Consider the following 9723-nt stretch of genomic DNA (forward strand, 5'->3'; position numbering starts at 1 on the left):
ACATAAGTATGACAAAGCCTTTTACACGTTGTTTTAAAATGAATCCTCCGATGTTATCTTCATTCATGCAGATCTACTAAAGTACACGATGCAATAAAAGCCTTTAAAGTGATAATACCTCCCATAATGTGTCACTGTTAAAGTCTTGTGACTCTGAAATGAGTCAGCAGCGTTGCTCCCTCACCGCTTCACTCAGTTTAGAAACTAAAAGACTAAAGCTCAGAAAAGGAAATAAACATTTATTTCACAACCGTGAGCAGACGCAAGTGAATACATGAGGGGAACATGAAGGATTTTATGTTGCGTTTTCCTCGTTTCTCACTTACTCCAAGGTAACAAACAGTAATGCGCACCAAAAATTTTGAAAATTAGAAATTATTCTCATTTTACAGGATAATCTGCTGCATAAACCTCCATTCCAACTGTCACAACACTCTCCCTCAACATTAATAAATATTTTTATTAGAGTATTAATGCTATGTAAATTTACATAGAGCAAATTTACATAGAGCAAAAACACAAGGCTGACATAACAAAAATATCTTAACATTTCCTGTATGAAGACATACAGGTGGAAATTCAAGTAACAAGGAAGATATAAGATCCCCTATTCAATTTTATTCTTCTCATGTTTGTCACCTTTGAATGACTTAACTAGGTCTGATCACTACCAGAGCCGTAGAAAATGCCTGCATGAGTAGAACCCGTCTGACAACATGAAGCAGGCGCAAAGGTCCGATGATCAACCCACTTTCCTCTTTATCGACGAGTGGCAAAACGTAAAAGGCTAAGATTTTGGTGAGAGGAGATCAAAATGAAACTTTTTTTTTTTTTTTGGCCAGGATGCAACACGCTGTGTGTTAGAAAACGGATTGATGCGTATTACCTTGAACGCAGCACCCTTGTTGCTTCATCCCCACAGCAATGATTTAGTGCTGCAGGGATGGCTTTCTTCAGCAGGAATGGAAAAAGATGGACAGAAAGATGGGAAGATCGATGGAGATAAATGGAGGGCAATCCTGAAAGAAATCTTCTTAGACTTGAGTGGAGGTAAAACCACTCAACAGCATAACACTAAATATATATGGCTCAGGTGAAAGCATGTTTAAAGACCCAACCTAATATATAGTAATATAATAGTAATAGTCAACCTATTTGACAATCTGTGTCAAGACTTGAAAATTAAACTAATTTGCAAAGGATGGACAAAAACTTAAATATGCTAAGACGGTAAAGCCTGATTGCAGCTAAATGTAGTTCAGAATACAGACAGCAGCAGATTTTATAGCGTTTCATTTCCACAAAAGTGAACTTTTATGCCATCTAGACTGCTGGAGGTGTCTGCCCTGAATCAGGGGACCAAAAAGGATCTTGTCCACTTTTTTTTATTTTTTTTAAAACATTTTGAAATCCTGGCATCCAACTACCAGTAACGCATTACCTTGTGCTCAGCTACCAAATAAAACCCCAGCACAAAACGTTGAAGTTTGTGGTTGTAAAGGACATGAAAACACAAGGCACTAGTTTTTAAGCTAATAACACGTCGTTCTAGTAAACTTCTAATTGTTGGGTGGAGCAAACCTGTCTCTAGATTTTGTTTTCAATCTAACATTTTGTGCATTTTGGCTTCCTCAAATTGAATGAAAAAAAAACAAACTAACACATTTCTGGTTATGTAACCAATCTAAATTGCATCAAAGTGAGAATGTGTGCGTAGCTGTTTTCTTTGTGTCAGACCTGTGACAGCCTGTTGCTCTAACCAGGGCCAACACCAGCTATTGCTTCAGCTCCTTCACCTCGGCGGCTCCACAACTTACCCCGATTTCACCCGATAAGTGAAATCAAGGTTTTCGGCGACGTTTCCATGTTGAAGGAACGCAAACAGAAACAAGCTTTCGATGCAAAACAAGTTTTTTTTTATTTCAATACACAGGACTCCTTTCTTCTGCTGCACTCGTTTGCTGCCAGGCACATCGACAGAGAGAGGGGACAGGCTGGCATCAGAAATACTCGTCTGTGCTTAACGACGTGGGTGAAAGAGGGGGGAGGGGGGGGGGGGGTCGTAGAGGAGCCCACCTGCACTCAGGTGGGCCGCGAGGTTGCTTAGAGTTCACATGTCTTCAGCCGTTTTAATTTAAAACATAAAACAGAGGTCGGCCGCGAGCGAGGGGGAAAGGCGAGTTCTCAGACGGAGCGAGCAGCCGAGGACAGAGCAGAGAGAAGAGCCCGCACAACACATTCACATACAATCAAAGTGGAATTTCTTTTAGGAGGCAGCAACATTTGGAAATCCATCACAGCATTCATCTCTGACTCTTTTTTTTTTGGCACCCATATTTACCACAGATTGTGTTTGGACACTGAGCATTGAGAAACAGTAAGGCAGAAAGATGACAAAACGCTGATAAGGCATCTGACGCTGCGCTACAATGCTGAAACCTTGAAGTTCAAGATGAATTTCTGCAAACGTTTCCTTTTTTTTTTTTTTTTTTTGCACAAAACTTTGGCGAGAAAGTTTATCTCGCCTAACCGAAACCCATTCCAAGTGTATTAATCAACTCCATCTACAGATAATATCAACTTAGGTCCACTGGGGGCTGAAAACAGTACCAGCATTTCAAATTTAGCTTTCGTACATCTAGCTTTCATCCAATCATTTTACAATATCCTGAAAATGCAAATAACGACAACAGTAACCGCACAGCTGGGTTTGGACATAACGTACAGTGGCAGGGATTGGGAGATGCCTAGCTAGCAGATTGACTTGTGTGTGATTGTATCATTGCAGTATTTAGTGAGGGAGGGGGGGAGTTTGAAAAAAAAATAAAAAAAAATGAAAAGACGAGACTCAGAATACAAGAGTGGAAAGTGCAACAAAAAAAAAGAAAAAAGAAGAAGAAAACGCAACAAACCAGTGATCTGATGCGGACAACGCCACCGACAGAGGAATACATCTGCGGGCGGGTTGTGTATGGAGGAGCTGGAATAAGCATCAGAGGTGGAGCGCAGGAATGAGAGGAGCATTAACATGGAAGCAGAGACAGAACAAAGTGGGAGACGCGGCTTGGCTCGGGCCGTCAGTAGAAAACCACGCTGGACTTTCCTCCGGGGGGATTGAGGACCTTGTTGTGAGAGCGAGGCTTAGGTCCCAGGTGAGGCTCGTGGTTCTTCAGCAAAGTGTCGTCGGGAGGTGAGGTCGCCGCTTTGGGCTCTGGACTGGCTGAGACGGCCGGGGGCTCCTCCTTGGCTGGAACAGGAGCCGGGGGGGCGATCTCCTCCTTCGCTGCCGGTGGGCTGACTTTGGCTTCGGGTGCTTTAAGAAGAAAGAGCAGAACGTTTTCTTACAGAGAGCCCAGAAAGGAGGCTTCGGAATAAAACGCTGCTTAATGTCCAACACGGAGGGGCCTCAGCTGGGATGGGTAACTTCTGTGTGGAGAAACAGAGAAACAGCTGCCATCTCCACCCCTACAGTCGCTCTAAATCATTTACTGCAACGTACCGATTACATCTCTGGCCCCATTTGCACATTTCGCCCCGATGCATTAAAGCTGCCGGCGTGGAGGTAACTGCATCTCCTGCAGGTGTTGTTTTAGGCCTTTTCTGTACTCTGTGCGTTTAAATACAGTAGAGCTAAAGTCTTATACGGTCTGCATCCCAAACAGCGAGAGGGGTTCTACAATAAGCAGCAGATTAGTGGTGGAAATTGTTTCGCTAGATTTGGATTCCTGAAAATAAGAGTCTTTTTCCACGTGACCTAAGATTGTACTACATTCATCCCATGTCGCTGCGGCAGACAGCCAGTATTGGTATGTAATAGGCGAAGGATCAAAGCCTTTAGATTAGAAACCTGCCAATATTACTAAAGAGCATATACTGCATTAGCAATACGGCGCGGATCAGGAACAAATTACGCGCTTATGTGAACACCGCAGACCTGTAGTTAAAACCATGTCTGCTTGGAGGTATAAGCTGTTGGATAAGCTTTTTAAAGTCTCTCCATAAACACCAGATTTACAGCCATACATAGGAAAGCGTACGATCAAGGGCTAGCCTATCCCCGTATTGATGCCTCATAGCAAAACCAGTTTATTTCATACATCCCAGTTTGAACACGGACATCCCTGACTCACCTGGTGATTCCGGCTCACCTGGGGACTCTGGCACACCTGGGGATTCTGGCTCAGGTCCCACGCTTAGATTGTCCTGCAATCAAAGACACAATTCTCTGTTAAATAAAAAATGGAGGATCTATTCAGTCTCGTGGTTTTGCTGTGGGTAAAAAAAAAATCTGCTTCATGTGAAACTGCAAACAAATAAAAGCAGGTTTCCTTGTGTAACAAAGACGTGACAACATGCTGTCTATAGCGGCAGGTTTTCTGGACAGTCCAGAAGCACAGTGAATATGACACAACACTCCAGATTTGAATCAAGATTCCTGCAAATGTACCAAAGAGACTTTTCTTGCTTTACAATTCCTTTTTTCCCCTTCTTACTTAAAATTGTTTTTTATTAGGCTACCTCTGGTGACGCTGTGGCCTAAGTAGCTATTGTATAAATGAACACGAGAGACAATAGAGGGCCATTATGACCCTCATGTCCCCTCCATGCACGCTAAAACCCTGATCAATGGCACAGGAGCTCAGGCAACTATATATAGTACAGCGTTAAGATGCACAACCCTAAGACACGCCGATCCTGAAACTGTGCATCCCGTGGAACTGGTAATTGCAGGTTTATCATACATTTTAAATTAAAACAGCCAAACTATCAACCAGCAGCACTGTTCTTTTGCATCAAGGTGAAAAGATTAACTTTTTTTTTTTTTCATAGAACTTGATGGAATATGAAACAGAAAAAAAATTAAATGTGATGTTGATAGCAAGTTTTTCCGTTCCCAGGCTCCTTTAACCCCACAAAAAACTATTTTATAATAATGAGATAAGAAATTGTTTTCTAGTCTAAAAAAAACAAAAAAAACGAATGCCATTGTTAGGGTTCAATTTCAGAAGCCAAATGAACATTTACCATGTATGGAAGAGACTAAAGCCAATCACAGCATCCTTTGTAAAAAAAAATTAAAAATAAATAAATAAATAAATAAAAAAAGAACACTAAAATTGTGTGAAAGGGTTTTAAGAAGAAAATGTAGTTAAGACACAGAAAATGTGTAATATCTATAACAGAAACGGGAGGCTTGATCAAAGAGACCGGTCTAACCTAGAGTAATAATATAATAAGTAAGTAATATCATCTTTATTGTCATTGAAACATACATTACAACAAAACTTGTTCTCTGCTTTTAACCCATCACCCTTGGGGAGCAGTGGGCTGCCATGTGCGGCGCCCGGTATAGAGACGGCTTTCTGACCCACCTTTGGCTTGTTGGGGTGGCTGCGGCTTGGGCTCTGAACAGGCGCGCTCTCTGGAGCCCCAAAGATGTTGCTGCATGCTCCACCTGGAGGCACGGGTCTCCGTGGCTGAGCCGGTGCTTCGGGTCCACCGAATATCCCACTGCTCTTCCCACCTGCGCAAAACATCAACATTATGTGCTCAGACTTTGCAGCAGTCATCAAGCCTGGACGACACTGGAGGCCCTACAGCTAGACCACATCTGTACCCAAAACCTAGAAAGCCACCCCACGCGGCTGAAACGGTCGGGTTTCATCAGACGCCTGACAAAATCCAGAGGTGAGCTGTGAGCGAGCATCTAGGAGGTACAGTTCTACTGGAATTATAACATCAGGACCACAACTTTCACACGAGACTTAGATTTTCTTTTTTTTTTTTTTTCCCTAAAGGACTTTGACTGGTTTAGTTTTCACCTACATCACTAAAACAAACGAATAACATCAAATATAAAAAACAAAAAAACAAAGCAAAAGTCTGACCTGGAGGATTGGAGCGTTTCGATACGTTCTGGGGCTCCTCTGGTGGGGCGAACACTTTGGAGGCCATCTTATTGGGTCGTCTGAATGGGGCGCTGTCGTCCTCATAGCCGCCAAAAAGGTTACTGGAGCCGCCGCCAGGAGGCTGCAGCACCCTGCATGGAAAGACAAAATGACTTACAGGCTCTGATCTCATTCAGGCGCAAATACTCCTTTAGAAAGAAACGAGCATAAAGAAAAGTCCATATCAATTACCTAACAACACTGTGTGGCATTTTAAAGTATTAAGGGTCAAACATAAGACGTTTTAAACAGATTTCACACCACGTTTCTAGTGCTTAGAAAAAAAGCTGTATAGAAAAATATGCCAGGACTTCCTACCAACTTTGTTTCACAATTCTACAATGTTAAAGTGGTCTTCAGCCATTTACAGATAAATATCTCCAAGACATAATCGACAAATAATTCCACATTTATTAAACATGCACCTTAAATTCCATATAAAATGATAAACCTAACCTTTTAAAATTTGACTCCCATTTCCCTAAATATTTGTTAGAAAAAAACTCCTTTTTCCTTAAAGCTCATTCCCTGAACAGAGATCAATAAAACCTCCATTTTAAGTCAGTGGCAAAGGGCTCAATCATCGTATAGCTTCTTAAATCGAACAAGTAAATTCATTCAGAATTTTTTTTAAACACGGCATAGAAGTTTAATTATTGGTCGGTGACTTCAACCTCGCATTGAGAATGCGGCTGGTAAGCGGAATGAGACTATTTTATGCTGGAGTGGCCCTGATCGGTTATCCGCTGATCTTAAACTAACTAAACAACAACAAAATCGCATCCTTTTACTGTCTGTGAACACATCGTTCCCAGTCACAGTCAAATCATGCCGCCGATAACAGTCTTGGGGTTTGAGGCCGTTACTGGAAGAAGACGACTCAACGTTAGCTATTTTCAGTAGAAGTGACGCGATTAAAAAGCTTCAACAAAATAACATTTTCCATGGATTAATGCTGACCGTTCCTTCGGTCTGACTCAGCAAATCACAGATGGCTGCATAAAGTTCAGCAAAGTGGTTCAGCTTTAAACTTTTCTTTATTCTTTTGAAGAGTTTAATTGTGTCCATCATGAAACACGCTGGATTAGGAAAGGGTTTCAGACCTTTTCCTCACATGAAAGGTAAGCAACTCTACAGGGAACGCATATAGAAACTACTGTTTACAGTCAGCAATGACGACCGTCCAAACTGCGGTAAACCTGCCAACACAAACATGAGATGGTAAAGACAACTTGTGTGTCGATTCTTTAGTTCATCCATCTTTTAGAACAACTGTTCAATCATGGTTAAGTGCTGAACTGGGTCAAAGTAACGGCACCTGCTTTCCGACATGGTACGGACATCGCTTCTGCTCCTAATATTAATATTTAATGATCAATCATGACAGAAGTGATCCTCAAGGCCCCAGCTGCAATTGCAATAAATTAATAATAAACGATTTAACAATCTAACAACAGCAAGTCAAAGGCCTTTCCTCTCGAACACAAAATTAGACACAAATGTTAATCATTCTGCCTGGCTCTTAAATACAAATAACAACTGAAAAAGGTCAACTATAATGTCTTTGTAGTTCAATTTTATTGGTATAAATATTATTGGTATGGTGCCATAACCAGGGGGAAAGGGGGGGCGGGGGGGGGGGGGGGGGGGGGGGAGGTAGCAGTGCATATTTAGATGTTCAGTCAACCTTTGGCTGTTTCTAAAACCATCGCATTATATTCTATAAATATTTATTACCGTAATTACAATTGGTAGAATTTCAGGGTATATACAGAGATATTTAGGTTTTTCTTTGTTGTTGTTGTTAATATATATAACGTCTACACAAGTTCTAAAAACGTATTAATAAACCATTTATTTTAGAAATTCAGACTTGTGTCTGAAAACTGGTACTTTCACAATGGATCTGGTTAAAGAGCTGCATAAAGAATGCCATATTAAAAAAAAAAAAAAGATGAAGAAAAAATGAATAGAAAAGTACTGATCTGCCTGTACGATGTGGCAGGCAAAAAAAAAAAAAAATCAGTAAACGCAGCCAAATGACATGTTCTCTGATTATATGTACTCGGGAATAAAGCTGTCCATATTAAAACATGCGTTAGTTTGAGGCTATTTCTATAGAACAGGATTACAGCAGCTACCATTTACTGTTTAATGAGTTTATTTGCATGTTTTCAAGTGCTTTTTAAAAACAACGAGACAAAAAAAAAAAAAAAAAAAAAGACTCCTGTGTAAGGAGAGCAACGTGACCACGCCGCGGTTATTGGCGAATACAAAGACGAGCAGTCTGAAGCGCATTTCCCACTTCCGCAGGGACAGACAACGCCTGGCAGGCTAGCTTAGAGGCTACCTTGACTCTTGAGTCTGACTTAAACAATAATACTTCTACATGAAAAGCTGGGAAAGAAGGCCGCGACAGATTATGTAAAGTTCTTCTGCTGAAACATACATTTTTGCTAGCCTGGTGTTTATTTACTTGTATTGCTAGGTGACGTTGCAAGAAATCGAAAAACGTTATCCGACAACCTTTATCTCCAGTGCTTTTTCAGCTAAAACTGGCTGTTAACGGGAATTATAGTCACCTGGAACTCGATTTCCCGGTGTTATCCAATCCTTGGAACATGTTCGTCGAAGTCATAGTGGTTTTGTTTGAACTACGTCAAGTTTAAGCAGGAAACTTCTTCGGCTCGCCAACTAGACGACCAGCAACTTCGCCCCCTGTCTGCGCTGCAGCCAACAAAACTCCCTAAGAATTTGACTCCGCCCAGCTGTGACGCAGAGGATTATGATTGGTCAGCAGTCAGTGAGCGTCATTAAGGTGCATTCGGTTCGTTCACCCGGAGAAGTGAAGATAGATGATTGGTGGAGTCTAATTTCTGAAAGTACAATTGGTCATTGTGTACACCGTGAACCGTTTCTTTTGGTACATTAAGGCTCTTTATAAGTTTTAAATTTAATGAATAGTAGACGCCTCAGTGGCTTTCTTAGCCTGTAGAAACGATACTCAAAAATATCTGCCATATTGTGAGTGGCAAGTTTGCAATAATTTCCATGGAAATGATGCTAGAAAACTGTGTTTTCCATATATAAGAAGAATCACTAAAACTTGGGTTAAATAGATTTTGATATATTATTTTTATATTTAATAACTCTAAGAGCCTGCCATGTGGGGTACCAAATGATTCAGTCATGGAATGTATCCTCTTTGTTTTGTATATTTCCCTCTTTGGACAAATAATCGAGCACTTTTCAGATGTGTCTTCACTTCTATGTTGACTATATTCTGCCCTATTCTCCTTTTAAACCAGCTGAATATCTAAAGTTGTCCTCCTTGATGAATTGTACTAGTATCAAAGAGTGGCTCTGTGACAACTTTTTGCAGGTGAATTCTGAAAAGACAGAAATTCTAATTATTTCCCCTGAGAATACTAGGGAAAAAAATAGTTTCTTTATGTATTGACCTTCTCTCTTAAACCAAATGTCAGAAACCTTGGTAATATTTTGGATTCTGCCATGTCGTTGGTATATCATTGCTGCGGATTAATCAAAAAACTTTCTTTTCAGAGAAACATTTATTAGCCGCAAACTCTGGTGTCAAAAGCCAAATTAGAGACAACTATTCATGGTTTTATCTTGTGGTTTTATTTGAGGTTTACTTATTTTATTTGTGGTTTAATTCATGGTTTTATTTGTTGAATTAATCTTGATTATTGTAACAGTCTTTTTTATGTTCTTGATAATATACTACTACTACTTTATTTGTAAAGCTCTTTAA

The 9723-nt window shown here is 40.6% G+C and overlaps 1 protein-coding gene across 1 annotated transcript; it reads right to left on the minus strand.

Moving 5' to 3' along the window:
- Positions 1–1893: 1893 nt before the first annotated feature.
- On the minus strand, positions 1894–8689 carry jpt2 (Jupiter microtubule associated homolog 2). Its single transcript, XM_012882284.3, has 5 exons — positions 8531–8689; positions 5889–6040; positions 5373–5524; positions 4131–4203; positions 1894–3313 (listed from the first exon to the last, which is right to left on the minus strand). Exons 1-5 carry the CDS (start codon positions 8584–8586, stop codon positions 3078–3080), a joined length of 669 nt encoding a protein of 222 aa, XP_012737738.2. The 5' UTR covers positions 8587–8689; the 3' UTR covers positions 1894–3077.
- Positions 8690–9723: the final 1034 nt, after the last annotated feature.

Source organism: Fundulus heteroclitus, unplaced genomic scaffold, assembly GCF_011125445.2.
Source record: "Fundulus heteroclitus isolate FHET01 unplaced genomic scaffold, MU-UCD_Fhet_4.1 scaffold_48, whole genome shotgun sequence".
Classification (NCBI taxonomy): domain Eukaryota; kingdom Metazoa; phylum Chordata; class Actinopteri; order Cyprinodontiformes; family Fundulidae; genus Fundulus; species Fundulus heteroclitus.

Bases quoted from the DNA above. Each gene is read 5' to 3' on its own strand.
- jpt2 (XM_012882284.3), bottom strand. From the start codon at position 8,586: ATGACTTCGACGAACATGTTCCAAGGATTGGATAACACCGGGAAATCG. The intron at 5,525-5,888 runs GTCAGACTTTTG...TGTTTTGCGCAG, and splicing joins GAAACGCTCCAATCCTCCAG to GTGGGAAGAGCAGTGGGATA. The intron at 3,314-4,130 runs GTGAGTCAGGGA...TTCTTCTTAAAG, and splicing joins AGGTGAGCCGGAATCACCAG to CACCCGAAGCCAAAGTCAGC.